The 17,261-nt window shown below is 46.3% G+C and overlaps 1 protein-coding gene and 1 pseudogene across 1 annotated transcript in view; one reads left to right on the top strand and one right to left on the bottom strand.

The window, feature by feature from the left end:
• The first annotated feature begins 7,758 nt into the window (after positions 1-7,758).
• Positions 7,759-17,261, top strand: part of SCCPDH (saccharopine dehydrogenase (putative)) — a 31,278-nt gene continuing 21,775 nt past the window's right edge. The window contains exons 1-2 of the mRNA XM_064383686.1: positions 7,759-7,962; positions 10,107-10,219. Of these exons, the coding sequence (XP_064239756.1) occupies positions 7,773-7,962; positions 10,107-10,219 (303 nt within the window). The 5' untranslated portion in view covers positions 7,759-7,772. The remainder of the gene's footprint in view (positions 7,963-10,106; positions 10,220-17,261) is intronic.
• Positions 12,906-13,774, bottom strand: LOC105711131 (large ribosomal subunit protein uL18-like; annotated as a pseudogene).

Consider the following 17,261-nt stretch of genomic DNA (forward strand, 5'->3'; position numbering starts at 1 on the left):
TCTTTTTTTAATTTAGAAAGAGGTAAACTGGGAAAGATGCTTCATGATTCTTCAGGTCATTATTTGAGGATGGTATAGCCTGACCAGTCATACCACCTATATGACGACGTACATTAATTTCACAAGTGAATGTTAGCACTGCTTAAATATATATGTACGCTTTGCTAGGTTTTTATAAAACGGGGTCTTGTCATCAGGTCCTATTCTCTTTTTACCCACAAAGAAACCAAGAAATCAGAAGTTGAGTAACTTGCCTATACCAAAGCGAACCATTGATGGGGGGAGTCAGGAAGAATACATTCCCTACTCTATTAAATCAATTTTTAACTTTTTAAAAGAGATTTTTGGCCGGAAGTTGTGGCTCACGCCCGAAATCCCAGCACTTTGGGAGGCTGAGGCCGGCAGATCACTTGAGGTCAGGTGTTCGACACCAGCCTGGTCAACATGGTGAAACCCTGTCTCTACTAAAAATACAAAACTTAGCTGGGTGTGGTGGTGTGCACCTGTAATCCCAGCTAGTCAGCTGGCAGGAGAATTGCTTGAACCTGGGAGGCAGCAGTTGCAGTGATCCGAGATTGCACCACTGCACTCCAGCCTGAGCAACAGAGAGACACTCCATCTCAAAAAATAAAAATGAAAAATAAAAATAAAAGAGATTGGCTGGGCATGGTGGCTCACGCCTATAATCCCAGTACTTTGGCAGTCCGAGGTGGGCGGATCACGAGGTCAAGAGATCGAGACCATCCTGGTTAACACAGTGAAACCCTGTCTCCACTAAAAATACAAAACATTAGGTGGGCATGGTGGCACGCGCTTGTAGTCCCAGCTACTCGGGAGGCTGAGGTATGAGAATCGCTTGAACTCAGGAGGTGGAGGTTGCAGTGAGCCGAGATTGAGCCACTGCACTCCAGCTTGATGACAGAGCAAGACTCCTTCTCCAAAAAAAAGGAGAGATTTTTGTAAGCTTCTGCTTCCCACAAAGGTCTTGATTTCTCCCCTCCCCTTCCTTCCTTCCTTCCTTCTTTCCTTCCTTCCTTCCTTCTTCCTTCCTGCCTTCCTTCCTTGCAGTAGTGTGCTGAAAAGTATGTAACAATCCACTCTCTGGGGGGAAAAGCTGTGATCTGTAGAGTCCCTGGTGTAAATGCTGCCGTGATCTGTGGAGCGTGCCAGAGTCCCTGGTGTAAATGCAGCCGTGGCTGTAAACCATGTCTGATTCCCAAAGTTGCTGAAAATTTAACTTGGCTTTCATAAAGCTGGTCTGAGTGATCTTTCCTTCACCACTGGATGCCTCCTTTGTTAAAAATCAAAACATTAAAAATCATAAAGTCCTAGACTTCTGAGGATTTGCATAAAGAACTTTTAATGTCAGATTTTTAGTTTAATAGTAGAAAAAAGGAGAAAATGATACATAGAAGGGAAAAACAGAAGTAGCTACCTTAATTGACAGTAAAAGCCCTTCGTTTCTGTTGCACACCTGAGAGGTCAGCCTGGACCAAGTCCTTTTCACTGCGCCTTTCCAGCCTGCTGAGCAGAGGTTGGTAGAAGGACCGGGTGTTGGAAGTAGGCCTGTGTTGTACTATCCTGCAACTTTCAGGATGCTGAGACCACACCGTGTTCTAAAACGTGGCAGCTGGCCGAGCATGGCGGCTCACACCTGTCGTCCCAGTAGTTTGGGGGGCCGAGGCAGGCAGATCATGTGAGCCCACGAGCTCCAGACCAGCCTGGGCAACATAGAGAGACCTTGTCTCTACGAATAATTTGAAAATTAGCTGGGCATGACTGTGTGCACCTGGGGGTTCAGCTACTCGGGAGGCTGAGGTGGAGGACCGCTTGAGCGCTGACGTTGAGGCTGCAGTGAGCTGTGATAGTGGCCCCGCACCCCAGCTTGGCTGACAGAGTGACACCCTGTCTCAAAAATAATGATGAAATAAAACGTGCAGTACGTGATGGAATTTCTGAATTGGATTGGCTACTTTCCTTGCTTTTTTTTCTTTTTAGAGGCATTGTATTATCCACTGGAGATCAGCAAAGAATTCAGCTAATCCAGAGTTGCAAACAAAACAAAACAAAACTCATGACTTTTCATAGGCGACCCCCGCTGACTTCTTCCCTTCACGTGTAGCCATGGCCGCCACACTGCTTCCTGAGCATGACACTTTAGCTCCCGTCCCATTTTCAGCTTTAAATGGACTTGTGGACCACCGGGTTGTTCCTTTATCTGTCTCTTTCTGATTTCCTCTGTCAAAGATAAACTAGGTGGGAGGACAGATGTAATCAGCAATTACTACTGTGATATGAGGAAGAGTCTAGCACGACCTGAACTCTGCTTCTGAACTCAGTCTGTACAGTAGTGACCCTCTCCCGCTGTCACCCAGGCTGGAGTGCAGTGGAGCGATCTCGACTCATTGCAACCTCCACCTCCTGGGTTCCAGCAATTCTCCTGCCTCAGCCTCCTGTGACTAGGGGTTTTAAAGGGAGAATGAGGGAAGAGGGAGAGGTTAAGTGGGGGCTCAGAAGAGTTAGGGAAGTGAAAAATTACAAAAAGTAGAATGGGGGGGGCAGTAAATTAGTCCTTTTTTTTTTTTTTTGAAACACAGTCTTACTCTGTCGCCCAAGCTGGAGTGCAGTGGTGTGATCTCAGCTCACTGCAACCTCTGCATCCTGGGTTCAAGCGATTCTCCTGCCTTGGGCTCCCAAGTAGCTGAGATTACAGGTGTGTGCCACCATGCCTGGCTAATTTTTGTATTTTTAGTAGAGATGGGGTTTCACCATTTCGGTCAGGCTGGTGTCGAACTCCTGACCTCAAGTGATCTGCCCGCCTCAGCCTCCCAATGTGCTGGGATTACAGGTGTGAGCCACTGAGCCTGGCCTAAATTAGTCCATTCTGTGTTGGTATAAAGGAAAACCTGGGACAGGTAATTTATGAAGAAAGGAGGTTTATTTGACGCATGGTTCTGCAGGCTGTAGGGGAAGCGTGGTGCCAGCGTCTGCTTCTGGTGAGGACCTTGGGAAGCTTGAATCAGGGCGGAAGGCGAAGAGGGAGCAAGCCTGTCACATGGTGAGAGTCGGGGCAAGAGGGAGGAGGCGGTACCCGGCTGTTTGAAACAAGTGGCTCTCACACGGACTAACAGAGTGAGAACTCAAGAGCTCACTTACCACTGCGGGGAGGGCACCAAGCCGTGACCCAGCCGCCTCCCACTGGGCCCCACCTCCAACACTGGGGATCACATTTCAGCACGAGGTTTGGAGGAGGCAGACATTCAAACTGTACTGGCTGGGGTGATCCACGTGAAACTTACCTGGGTTTGCTAACTAACTGGTGTATGGAAGTTGGGCACCTAGCCTCCCACCGAGGCTGGGAGACAGGGACTGTCTTTAGGTGTTGGCTGGAAAAAGCAGTAAATCCTTGGGGCAGCTTTGAGCTTTCTCTCAGGCAGCTACGTTAAGAGCGGGTAGGGTCTTGCTGGGGAAGGGGCCCTGAGCTGTTCGAAACCATGTTAGTGCTTGTTCGAGTCTTTACAGGCCAAGGATGAGACTCGTGGGTAACTGGGCTCGGAGGAGCCTGGCTAGAGTTTGGTCAAGGAGAGGATCTTGGTCACCTAGGAAACGTTCACAGCTGATGTCGCAGGCATTCTGCTCTCTTCTCATGCCCCTAGTCTACCCTTCACCCTGGAGCTACAGAAGACCCAGCTTTTGACTTTGCGAGGTGGTGGCTAACAGCCTGTCCATCAACCAACCTTGTCTTCTTTTGGAGGAAGGGAGGGGTTTTCCTTTTCCTTAGCACTAACCCTGGTGCAGAAATCAAGCTGTCTGCTGGCCCCTTGGGAAAATGAATTCCTTGGAAAGCCTTTAGATGAAGAATTTCTTCAAGAAGGGCCAGACCTGGGGCTGCTCTACACAAAAGCAAATTGTTCTGAGATTCCTGTCACAGTAAGTTGGTTTTGTCTGCTTTTGAGCTTCAGATGAAAGGAATCACACAGATGTTCTCTGTTTGGCTTTCTGCTCAGATTAGTGTTTGTGGGATTCATTCACATTGTTGTGTTAGTTATAATAGACAAAAAACTAAAGTTCCCTGGTAGCAGCAGGAACACGGCCTCAGTGTCAGGACTCTGAACACGCAGATGGTATGGTGTGATTCCTGTAGCTGCCCCTCCGGCCCTTCTGCAAGGTCAGCCCCTGCTCCTTTAAAAAATTTTATTATTAGAAAGGTAATAGACAGCTACTGTAAAAACAAAGTTTGAACAGCATAGAAAGGTAAAAAGTATGAAGCCCTTTCTCCTGCATAATTTATACAAACCTACTTCCCAGTAATAATGTTACGATCAACATTTATTGAGTAGTTACCATGCGTAAGGCATGTTTCTAAGCATTTTACTGTTAAGATTTCTCATGTGTTAACATTTTGCGTGCATAAGCATACATCCTTTTTGTCTTAAATATCCTCTTGTAATGTTGGGCAATTTGTTTTCACTTACAATGTATCCTGGACAATTTTCCGTGTCACTAGACACATTGCTTTTCAGAGACATAGTTCTGCTCTGTTGCCCGGGCTGCAGTGCAGTAGTGTGATCATGATCAACTGTAACCTTTAACTCCTGTGCTCAAGCAATCTTCCCACCTCAGTCTCCCGAGTAGCTAGGACTACAGACGCACATCACCACACCCGGATAATTGAAACAAAAAAAATTTTTTTAAGAGATGGGGTCTTGCTACATAGCCCAGGCTGGTCTCAAACTTCTGGTCTCAAGCTGTCCTCCTGCCTCGGCCTCCCAGAGTGCTGGGATGACAGGTGTGAGCCACTGTGCCCGGCCTACTTCATTCTTTATAGCTGTATAGTTTCTATGGAATGAAGAGGACACCATAACTTGTTTAATAATTCCTCTGATAAAGGACACTTCGGTGGTTGCTACTTTTTGTCATTACAAGCAGTGCTGCAACGGCCATTATGTTAGTCCACGTTTGCAATGCTATAAAGGAATACCTGAGGCTGGTTAATTTATGAAGAACAAAGGTTTGATTTTGGCTCTTGGTTCTGCAGGAAGTACATAAAGCATAGCGCCAGCATCTGCTTCCGGTGAGGCCTCAGGGAGCTTCCAATCGTGGCAGAAGGTGAAGTGGAGCCGGCGTATCACATGGTGAGAGAGGGAGCAAGAGAGAGACGAGTCAGGCTCCTTCAGCCACCAGCTCTCGTGTGAACTCGTACAGAGAGAACTCACTCATTACCCTGGGGATGGCGCCAAGCCATTCATGAGGGATCCACCCCCATGACCCAAACATCTCCCGCCAGGCTCTCCAACACTGGGGATTACATTTCAACATGTGATTTGGAGGGGGCAAACATCCAAACCATAGCCAGCATTCTTGATTATATATAGAGAGTATATATAAAAGTATATATTATCTATATTATAATTTTTTTTTTTTTTGAGACAATGTCTTACTGTCACCCAGGCTGGAGTGCAGTGATGTGATCATAGCTCACTATAACCTCCAACTCCTAGGTTCAAGCAATCCTCCTGCCTCAGCCTCCCAAGTAGCTGGGACTAAAGGTGCATGCTACTGTACCTGGCTGTGTAAGATTATTTTTTGGTACTGTTTACTCCACTAGAACGTAAACTTCATGAGAGCAGGGGCTTTATTCCTAGTGCCTGGTATATAGTTAAGTGTTTCGTGAATACCTGAATGCTTACTGCTTTACACTCACCAGATGGACAAGAATGAAGTCTCAGAAGAGCAAGTGCTGATGAGGATGTAAAGCAAGAGGATTCCTGTATCCTGCTGGGAGCGAAAATTATTACATTTGCTTCAAAGAGCAATGAGATAACTCAAACGTGAATATTCTAGCACCAACCATTTTCATTGCTGACATACATTAGAGAAACGTTTGCACATGTGCTTTAGGAGAAATGTACAAAGAATTTTATTGTAGCATTCTTTATATTATATTGTACAAAAGCATTATACGAAATTGTGCAAAAGCATCGTAGAATTCAGCGTATTTCTCTCTCTCTCTCCACACACGTATCACAGACATTTTTTTTTATTCTGAATCATTTGGGAACAAGTTTACAACATCATGACCAAATAAGAAAGTTGCAGGATTAACATTTACAAAATACTCAAAATATGCAAAACAGTATTTATAAATACATATATATATATAACAAGCAGAAAGGTAGGGACAGGAATGATAAACACCAACTCAGGCAAGTGGCCGCGGTGGGGACAGGAGAGGAAATGGGTTCAGGAATGAATACCTGAAAGCCTCACTATCTGGAATATTTTTCTTAAGCTGTGTTGAGGGTACATATTTGTTATCGGCCGCACCGTTTTTGCAAGACTAATATAGTTTATAATTTTAAAAAGCATTCACCTATTTTAAAAAATCAGGAGTGGGCCGGGTGCAGTGGCTCATAACTGTAATCCCAGCACTTTGGGAGGCCGAGGTGGGTGGATTACCTGAGGGCAGGAGTTTGAGACCAGCCTGGCCAACATAGTGAAACCCTGTCTCTACTAAAAATACAAAAATCAGCCGGGAGTGGGGGGTGCACGCCTGTGACCCCAGCTACTTGGGAGGCTGAGGCAGGAGAATGGCATGAACCCAAGAGACGCAGTGAGCTGAGATCTTGCCACTACACTGCAGCCTGGGTGACAGAGTGAGACTCCGTCTCAAAAAATAATAACAAAACAAATCAGGAATGGATGTTGCTTCATTAAATGTCTTCTTGGTGTTTATTAAAACAAAATGTGTATAGAATAAATACCTGTCCCCCTCTCAGTTCTTCTATATCTAAGCCTTATTAACTTATGTCAAGGCCAAATTCCTCTCTGAAGTCTTTCTTCTTCACTTTCTGTTCCAACTGCCCCACTCCCAGGGGTCCCTGGCATAGGCTGTTCACTGCCAGTGGGGTACACCACCAGGACAAGTGTCTTCTCTCGTTTCTTCTGCTCCACAGTCAGTTCTGCCCATGTGCTACATACACGTACTGCAATTAAACAACTGATCCCAGTGAGGGAGGGCAAGGCCCTTGCTTACCAGGCATTGCAATCCCAGAATCTATGTCAGAGCCCGCCCATCACAGTCTCTGGAAATGCTTGCTGCACAGCATTAAACGACACGACATTTGCATGTATCTGACACAATTACACGCAACGTTTTTAAAATAAAACGTTAATTTTAGAATAGTTTTAGCTCTGCAAAAAATACTAAAAGACAGTACAAAGCCTTCCTCTGCACCCTTCACGGGTTTTCCCTCTCGTGAGCCCGCGTTCACCGTCCACGACCCCCGGGCCTCGCAGCCATCCCCTGGCGAATGTTCTGGGCGTGGGCCACCCCCCGGGTCATCCACAGGTTTTCTCGCTCTCTCTTTGCGCAACCCCCTCGTGCAACCAGAACAACCGGCTGCCGCCTCCAGCTTCCAGCGGGGCTAGAAGATGCGGCGCCTGGGGCGGCCAGAGCAGTGCGGGGCCCACGGCGGGACGGAGCCATGGACCGCCGTCCGCGTCTGCCAGGCTTGGAAGCGGACTCACAGCCAGAGCCGCCGCCCGAGGCGCCTCCCGGCCGCAGACGGGGGAGAAAGTGGCTGTCGGGCTGCGTGGGCGGCTTCGGCGCGAGGGGGACTTGGGCGTGGCCCTGGCGTGGCGGCGCTGGCTGCGGAGGCAGCTGCGACCCTGACGGAGGCGGTTGCTGCGTCCGGTACTGCGGTCGCTGCCTGAGGCGCAGGCGCCGTGGGCTCAGCCCGCCCCAGGCCCGGGCTCGCTGTGGATTCGTCATGGCGACCGCGAAGAGGCCTTTCCAGCTGGTGGTGTTCGGCGCCTCTGGCTTCACCGGCCAGTTCGTGACCGAGGAGGTGGCCCGGGAGCAGGTGGACCCGGAGCGGAGCTCCCGCCTGCCCTGGGCCGTGGCGGGCCGCTCCCGGGAGAAGCTGCAGCGAGTGCTGGAGAGGGCGGCCCTGAAGCTGGGTAAAGGGGTGGCGTGGGACGGGGCTGCGGCCGGGACCCCGCCGCGCCCAAGCCAGCGTCTCCCGCAAGGGGGCGCCCTCCGTGTCCCCGAGCCCTGCTTGAGGACAGGAAGAGAGGGGGGGTGTTTCAATTACTGCCGTGGCTTTGTTCCACCTCCGTAACAAAAATCAAACTATATATGTGGGGGGGAGGTATATGAAAAAGAGAAAAACTAGAAGCTGAAGCGTTCTCGGCGTGGGCCACCCCCGGTCAGCCGCAGGTTTGCTCGCACTGTTTGCGCAACCCCTTCGTGCAGCCAGAGCAACGGGCTGCCGCCACCGCCTCCAGCTTCCAGCAGGGCCAGAAGATGCGGCGCCTGGGGCGGCCACAGCTGCACACACACACACACACACACACGTGTGTGTGTATATAATTTTTAAATATGTATTTTTTTCCCTCTTCTTTCCCGCTTTTGAATTTCTGCCTCAGTTTGGGGAGTTCCCCTGGCGAAATGGTCAAAAACTTGAGTTGTCCCTCTCTCTGCTCCATCCTGCCCCGCAGCAGGGACACCTGTTGAGTCTGGGGGTGGTGGGGGGGGTGGTTCGTGATGTTTGGTCGCAGAGGAGAGGAGGATTTTGGTTTCTTGGGGATCGGAGTCTCCCTTTGCCTTGTGTTTTGAGGATGGGACAGCAAGCTTGAGCTGTATGTACTGGCGGTGGCTTTTGTGGCTCTCCTGCTTTATTGTTTTGTGTGTAGGAATACTCCAGGCAGTCTTCCTCTTCATAAAATAAAAAGTTTGTCTTTCTGGTTTAGACGCTTATTCTCTAAGCATTCAGGTAGCATATATTTGTTGAGTGACCTGGTCCATGCTAGGTCCTGTCCTGAGTCTGGGGTTGCAGGTGGGACAGAGAGGAGACAGACACACGGACCCTGTTGCTTTTAGGGCTGGGGAGACATCTAACTTACGACTCTGTAGCCTTTAGATTTGGCTACTAACTCCCCACCCTAGATTTCCCTTGTACAAACACCTGCTAGCATTCTGGAAATAAATACGTTCTCTCTGTTTAATCTGCTTTCACACCATGCCCTGCTCAGGGTGCTTCTGTCCTGGGTAAATACGGAAGACACCACGTAGGCTAGATTCTCCTGCAGCTTTTGGTGCTGACACTACCAACACATAATTTTGACCAAAGAGCTCTTTGGACTTTACTTTTCCAGGAGAAGTAATTTCACTATTAAAATACTTGCTTCCATTTCTTCTTCCAGCTTAGCAAGATCATACGGGTACAGCCTAGTCACTTACCGTATATAATGTCCAAATCAAGTTTTATTGTGGGGGGTATACCTTGAGCTATTGAAACCTGTATCACTTAGGTGAGCTAGTTAATTCCAACTATTTTATTATACGAGCCTGTGTGTGTGTTTATATAGCATGTAATTTTCACCTCAGAGTTCTAATGGATTTGATGTTAACAGTCAGTCCCTCTCCATCACCTACAGCTGGATCACAGTAATTGTTAAATAGTTGATGAGGAACTTTTTAATTTTTTTAAAGGTCTCATTCTGCCACCCAGGCTAGAGTGCAGTGGCATTGACCCTCTGTGTCTAAGCGATTCTGCCACCTCAGCCTCCTGAGTAGCTGGGACTACAAGTGTGTGCCACCATGTCCAGATTTTTTTTTTAAAGTAGAGACAAGGTTTTGTTATGTTGCCTGGGCTGGTCTTGAACTCCTGAGCTCAAGAGATCCTATCCTTCCACCTTGACCTCCCCAAAGTGCTGGGATTACAGGCGAGCCACTGCTCCTGGCCAAGAAACTATTTTTATGATATAAATTCCTTGCTGGAGAGGAAGTCTGGGTAGTCATCTGCTCAGCATTTAAACTTGATTGTGAAATTGTCATGTTACACAGGGTTGTTATTTACACAATGATTTTATTAGATTTTTTTTAAAAGGTCAGTTTTTTAGTAACCCTTAGTGTCAATTCAGTTTTCCTCATAGCCTTTTCCTTTTTTATTATCTGATTAAAAAGTTTTATTCAAGACGGAGAGCTGGCTTTCAGTTTATCAGTGTATTTAGTAATTTACCTTCACTGATTGCTGTAAAAAGATACGGAAGATTTAATCCTCTACCGAGATGTGCTTTACTTAATTTGTTTCTTATTTTAGGAAGACCAACACTGTCATCTGAAGTTGGAATCATCATATGTGATATCGCTAATCCAGCCTCACTTGAAGAAATGGCTAAACAGGCAACAGTCGTCCTCAATTGCGTAGGACCAGTAAGTAATCAGCCCCTCTTTGAATCAGAACAAACAATCCATTCATTTCTAGCAAAATATTCCAGAGGAACGTAAGAGCAGAAGACGAAATTGTTGGTTGAAGGCCTTAACCCCATCTGGGAAGTTTTTTCTTCTTGTGAGGAGCAAATGGACATGACCAAAGCCTCCTGAGAGGGAGTGTGACAGGCACTCTATGACACTGTCTTTAGGGAATGTGTGCTGGTTTGTTGATTGGTTACATCTGTGATTGTCAGCATTTTCTTTACTTTTTACTGTATGCCTCTTCAGTAAAAATGTTTGGGTGTGTATCCCCAGTATATAATTTATAAATTATATTCTTGTATTTCTGTATAAATATATATATATATTATTTGTTAATTGTTTATCAAGAGAAACTATTTCTTAGCCCTCATATTCAGCTGTCATAGTTCATGAACCCAAGTCAGTGACAAACTTCTAGGTAATTCAACCTGGAGAAATTCTTTCTATTCCAAGATCACTTTACGAAAGATACCAGCCTTCTTCATCTCTCAAAATCTTTCTCGGGATCGTAATTTCTGTAGAAATCTGCATATGCCTTCTTTCTTGGTTCAGCCACACCAAACTTATAGAGAGCTGCAACCCCCAGGGATACCAGGAATGCTCCAACCATATGAAATCGCACACGCCTGGCCAGAAGGCCACGCCTCTGAGGTTTTGGCAAAACTTCGGAAGCCACGGTAGTTACTGTTCTTGATGTGTGTGCCAGCCTCAGCCCCAACGTCCTTCCAGACTGATGGACATAAATATATTTTTAAATGCACAAAAAGAAGACTAAAAAAGGACTCATTATTGAATAAATAAATATTGATACTTTATGTAAAATGCAGTATTGTAGGCACCTGGGACACAGTGGTGACAGAAACAGAAAGTCCCTCATGGAGATTACATTCTTGTGTGGAAGACAGAAAAACAGGATTGTACTAGGAGGTAATAAGTGCTCTGAAGAAAAGTGAAACAGAGAAAGGAGAAAAGGAATTGGCATATCAGTGTTTTTAGGTGGATGGTCAGGGAAGGTTTCTGTGAGGAATTGACATTAGAGCAGAGATCTGAATGAAGTGAGAGCAAATTGGATGCATCTTTTGAGGAGACACTGTTCCCGGGAGAGCAGGTACAAAGTTCCTGAGATTCGAGTGTGCTTGGCAAGACTGAAGAATGTCAGAGGCCTGTGACTGGACAGGGCAGAGAGGTGGAAGGTGGATGGGAGAGATACCCAGGAGCTGGGCCGTGTAGGCTCTTAAAGGCCATGGTCAGGATTTGGATTCTGTTTTTTCCGGGTGTGACCAAGAGGCATTGAATGGTTGAAAGTAGGGGCTTCATCCGATTTGAATGTGAAGTTCTTTGACTTCTGAGTGGAAAAAATAGATAATAAGGAACATGCAATGGAATGGTCCAAGCATAAGCAGCAGCCCCATGGTAGTAGTGGTAGAGGTGCTAGGAAGGAGTTGGGTCGGCAGAGGTGCTGGGAAGGAGTTGGGTCGGCAGAGGTGCTGGGAAGGAGTTGGGTCGGCAGAGGTGCTGGGAAGGAGTTGGGTCGGCAGAGGTGCTGGGAAGGAGTTGGGTCGGCAGAGGTGCTGGGAAGGAGTTGGGTCGGCAGAGGTGCTGGGAAGGAGTTGGGTCGGCAGAGGTGCTGGGAAGGAGTTGGGTCTGCAGAGGTGTTGGGAAGGAGTTGGGTTGGTAGAGGTGCTGGGAAGGAGTTGGGTTGGCAGAGGTGCTGGGAAGGAGTTGGGGTCCAAGTGTATTTTCAAAGGAGAACAGCTTTTGAATGTTCTTGAGAAAAAGTCATCAAGTCACAGGCCATCAGACTTTTGGCCTGTGTAACAAGGTGAATGTTGGTGACATTTAGTGATCTGAAGAAGCCATTACAGTTGACAAGATATTTAAAAATGAAACATCTAAACTATTAACAATTTTTAGGGAGGGCAAAAGGTTTTTGAAATGCTGTTACAAAAAAATGTTGTTTATTTGGGTTTATCTCATTCTTAACTAGCTTAGATTCCATCCATCAGGTCCGCCGCTCCACTCTGTAGTGTACACCCTTAACTGTCTCCCTTGCCTTTTTCTCCTCAGTACTCTGGAAAAGTCTCAGCCCTGGTTATTCTCTGCCTACTCTTCACCTGAATCTGAGTAACCCATTGTGGTTGCAGAAAAATGTAACCCCATGCTAACTGATCACACTTCAAATGTGTTTCCAGACCTCGTGTGGGGCTCAGCACGTCCAGCAGTTCTGCTCTGTTTCCCTCAGGAATTGTCTCTCCTGCTCTCTGGAGCAGCTTCACAACCTTGTTTGCCTTGCACTTTTAATATCCCATCCCTCTTTCCTTGTTCTTATCTGATGATTTTTTTCTTTTTTTTAACTATGAAAGTAGAAGCTGGTTAATTACAGAATTTCTTTCTTCATTTTCCTACCACCAGATCTGCCTACCTGTCTGCCAGTCTGCACCGTGCCTGTAATCTGCCATGTGTCTTGTCACAAGGCAAAACTGCTCCTGTTCGTGTTGGGCACGGTGTTCAAAGGCTTCATGTTAACAGTTACACATTATCTTGTTATCAAATTTCCCCTCTTTACTGGATTATTCTTTTGTGTATGTGCTGTCTGTAAGTTTATTGTCTTTATCTGGAAAATCCTCATAGAAAGTTGTTTGGTTTAGCTCTCAGCAGCCCGCTCCTGAGCTGAGGAAGCTTGCCTTCTTTTGAGCTACCCGATCTTTCTTCTGAGCAAGGGACATTTTGGGACGGTTCCGCCTCTTTTTTTTTTCTTGGGCTTCTTTTCATAAACTGGATTCTCTCGTATAGCAGCATGAGCTTTCTTATACATCTTCTCCGTCATGTCTGGAGTTACGCTGTTCTTTATGTATTGAGAGAACTGTTTCTTGTAAGCATCTTCATCTTCTTCATCAAGTAGCACCTGTAATCTGCAACATTCTGGTCCATGGTGTGCTTCTGGTGTACTGCATTAAATTCCTTGCTTTCAGAATCATAACCAGGGAATTGTTTGGTACTGTGAGGGATAGACAAGCCTCCATCCACAGCTCCCTTCAGGGCACCAAAAACTTTATTGCCAGTGGTAGTTCTGGCAAGGCCTGCATCTAAATATCAGGTAAAGGCACCTGGCTGACCATCAGTGCTTTCCACGTGGTATTCACCAGTCACCTCCACTTGGAATAGATCTGGTCCAGGCCAAACCTACTGAGAAGCCTGCGGGCCAGCAGCAGGCCAGTACAGGACGCTGTAGCATAATTTGTCGGGCCAACCTTCACACTGTATTTTGGCAGTTCCTGTGCATATGCTGCGCAGACTATCACATCCCCTTTATTCGGGCATCAGCAATCTGACAAATGATATCTCTGTTATGTGAACTATCATCCTGTATTTGGGCGTGTTGTATTTATTTTTATCCTGTATTGTCAAGTGTTTTCGAGCATAGTGATCAGTTTTACCCTCTCGTTGTCTTCTAAATTTCACTCGGTATCTCTTAAAGTAGGTCTTATTCTTAACAACTTTAACAAGCCCCATCTTGTGGAACAGAGACCTGCAGGCCCAGTAGCGCTTGGGGGTAGAAAAGGTGGATTATTTCTATCAGCATTTAAATATGTGATATCTCCCATCTTTAAAAGTTGCTTGATTCCACATCCCTTCCAACTACTCCATTTTTTGTGCCCCCTTTTAGCAGCCTCCTTGAAAGCATTCTCATGACTCACTGTCTCTACTTCCTCACCTGCTACTCTACCTTAAACCACTCTTATCGAACTTGTGTTTCCCTCCCTACTCCAGTGAAAGCGCTCTGCCAAAGTGCCTTCCTGTGAAATCCAGTCCTATCCGAAAGCTTGCAGCATTTCATCCAGTTGACCTCTTTCTTCTTTCTTCACTTGGCTTCTACATGGTCATCCTCTTGCAGTTTTCCTCCTGTCCCCAGCTTCACCCTGGAAGTCCTAGTTTCCTCCATGGCATCTTTTTATCCACCCGGCTTTAAATGCCTGAGGGCTCAGTGTTCAAGCTTTAGAAACTCAATAACCTTATTGAGGCATTAGGCTGCGGTATAATGAAGATGACTGACTGAAGTGGGTAGTGGCCCCTCGGTGTTACGAAACTCCCACAGCCCTCAGGATACCTGTTGTGCCCTGTCTTCAACACCTGACCGCTTAACATGGCCCAGGGAATAGCTTATCATCAGTCTATACATTAACTGTTAATTTTATGTTTTTCTTTGTGTTTTCAACACATGACCACTTAACATTGCCCAGGGAATGTCTTATAGTCAGTCCAAATGTTAACTGTTAATTTTATGTTTTTCTTTGTGTTTTTTATAAAAATTAACATGAATGAAAGTTCTAATATTTACTTCCACCCCCAGTGGATCATTCTGTGCTTCCCTTGGGAGACCTACTTGGGAGACCACTGGGTTAGAAGATGGAGCACTGAGGGCCAGGCATGGTGATTCAAACCTGTAATCCCAGCACTTTGGGAGGCTGAGGTGGATGAATCACTTGAGGTCAGGAGTTTGAGACCAGCCTGGCCAACATGGAGAAACCCCATCTCTACTAAAAATAGAAAAAATTAGCTGGGCGTGATGGCAGCTGCCTGCAATCCCAGCTTCTCGGGAGGCTGAGGCAGGAAAATCGCTTGAACCCAGGAGGCAGAGGTTGCAGTGAACTGAGATTGCGCCACTGCACTCCAGCCTGGGCAACAAGAGTGAAACTCTGTCTACCAAAAAAAAAAGAAAGTGGAGCATTGAGAGCAGGATTGTAGTTTTAACCTCCAAGCTAACTGGCCTCACAGGGGAGAGGTGTCTTCCTTGAGATGAAGGATTGCTACTCTGTTCACCTATCTCAGACCAGCACAGGGTACTAACGGAGAAAAATCTAACAACTTCATAAAATGGGAATAAGTTAGTGAGAAGTCTCAACTCCAGATTACTCAAAGAAGTGGGCCAGATGTGACAAAATGCAGTAAAAGTGAGGAATGTGCAGACTGTGGCAAATAGGAAAATGTGTTTTCTTTCCATAAGGAACTACTGTTATTTTAATAAGCTCATTAGTACTTCACTGCAGCTTGCCGGTACTTGCAGATGAACTGCCTAGCTGATGGGCTCACTAGCCATACAAGAGAAGTGAGCCTGAGGCTGTAAGGCAGAGCCTGGAGGAGCCGGCAGATGGCCGGGCAGAATGGAAGCAAGGTGTTCCAGGGAGTGGAAGCAAGCACACTGGGTGTGGAGCAGCATGCTTGGGGCATGACGTGGAATTCGGAGCTGCTGGGACGTGAGGATTATGGGGCTGTGGTGTGATACGATGCTAAGGACTTTTTGTGACACGCTAAGAAGTTTGGACTTTGTACTGTATCCTGAAGGGTTTTAATAGTGGATATTTTATAGGAGTGGGCCAGGAGGAAAGGCGACATCAGATTTTAGAATAACAATTTGTTATTTATTTGGAGATGGGGCTAGCTGGCTGCCGTGTAACCAGTTAGGGCCTATTTGTAGTAAATTAGATGAGTGTTGACAGGGTCTGAACTAAGATACAATTGTGTAGGGGCGAGGAGACTGGATAAAACTTTGTGACTTCCAATATAGGTAGTGTGAAAGACTGCGTCCAGATTTTTTTTTTTTTTTTTTGAGGCGGGATCTTGCTCCATCACCCAGGCTAGAGTGTAGTGGTGTGATCTCATCTCACTGCAACCTCTGCCTCCTGGGTTCAAGCAATTCTCCTGTCTCAGTCTCCTGAGTAGCTGAAACTACAGGCGCATATCACCACCCCCAGCTAATTTTTGTATTTTTAGTAGAGATGAGGTTTCACCATATTGGTCAGGCTGGTCTTGAACTCTTGACCTCTGGTGATCCACCTGTCTTGGCCTCCCAAAGTGCTGGGATTACAGGCATGGGCCACTACACCCAACCTGCTTCCAGGTTTTAACCTGAGAATTATGTGGGGAGTAATGCCATTAATAATAACAAAAAAGAATAAATCTGAACGTCATGTGCCTGGTACAGTGCTAAGTTCTTTGCATTCTCTTATTTCATCCTCACAACTATCCAGGAAAGTCACCGTTGTTATTAATCACCATTCTTTGATTGAAGAGGTTGATGCTTAGAGAGAGAAAGTAACTTGCCCAAGGTCACACAGCTAGTGGCTGCAGAGCTTGGATATAAGTCTGGCCTGACTTTAAACTCCATACTCTAGACCACTCTGCTCTTCAGCCATTTGCACAGTTTTGTCTCAGAGTCTTCCCTTATTTGAGCACATCGGGAAGATGTTAGAAGTGGGACCTGGGCAGCTGAACTAGAGGCTATACTTTGTTTTTTCTTTTTATTTTTTTGAGATGGGGGTCTCACTTTGTTGCCCAGGCTAGAGTACAGTGGCACAAACACAGCTGACTGCAGCCTCAACCTCCTGGGCTCAAGTGATCTTCCCTCCTCAGCCCTGCAGGTAGCTGGGACTACAGGCACACGCCACCACATCTAGCTAATTTTTGTATTTTTTGTAGAGACAGGGTTTTACCCTGTTGCTCAGGGTGGTCTCTAGCTCCTGAGCTCAAGTGATTCACTCACCTTGGTCTCCCAAAGTGTTGCAGTTACAGACATGAGCCACTGTGCCTGGCCATGTTTTTGTGTGTGTGTGTGTGTGTGTATATATGTATATCTGTGTGTGTGTGTATATATATATATGTATTTTTCTTAGGGAGACAGGGTCTCAAAGTGATCCTTCTGGCTCAGCCTCCCAAAGTGCTGGGATTACGGGTTTGAGCCACCATAGCGGCCTGCAGGCTACATGTTGAAGCATATGCTAGGAAGTAGAGGAGGAGGAGAAATAGGTTTGCAGAGAGATGATGAATTCAGTTTTAGACTTGTTGAAATTGAGGTATCTGCTAGATACTTTGCATTAAGACAGAAATACAGATAATACATTGTTTGTATATGTGTTTGTAAGTGAGAAAATCAGGGTGAAGAGTAAATAAAAGGAAAATGTAGGCAAAGTGAAATTAGTTTTATGTGTGACTCATGCCGCAT

The sequence above is a fragment of the Aotus nancymaae genome, unplaced genomic scaffold (assembly GCF_030222135.1).
Source record: "Aotus nancymaae isolate 86718 unplaced genomic scaffold, 86718_ANA_hifiasm-v0.15.2.pri h1tg000032l_0, whole genome shotgun sequence".
NCBI lineage: Eukaryota > Metazoa > Chordata > Mammalia > Primates > Aotidae > Aotus > Aotus nancymaae.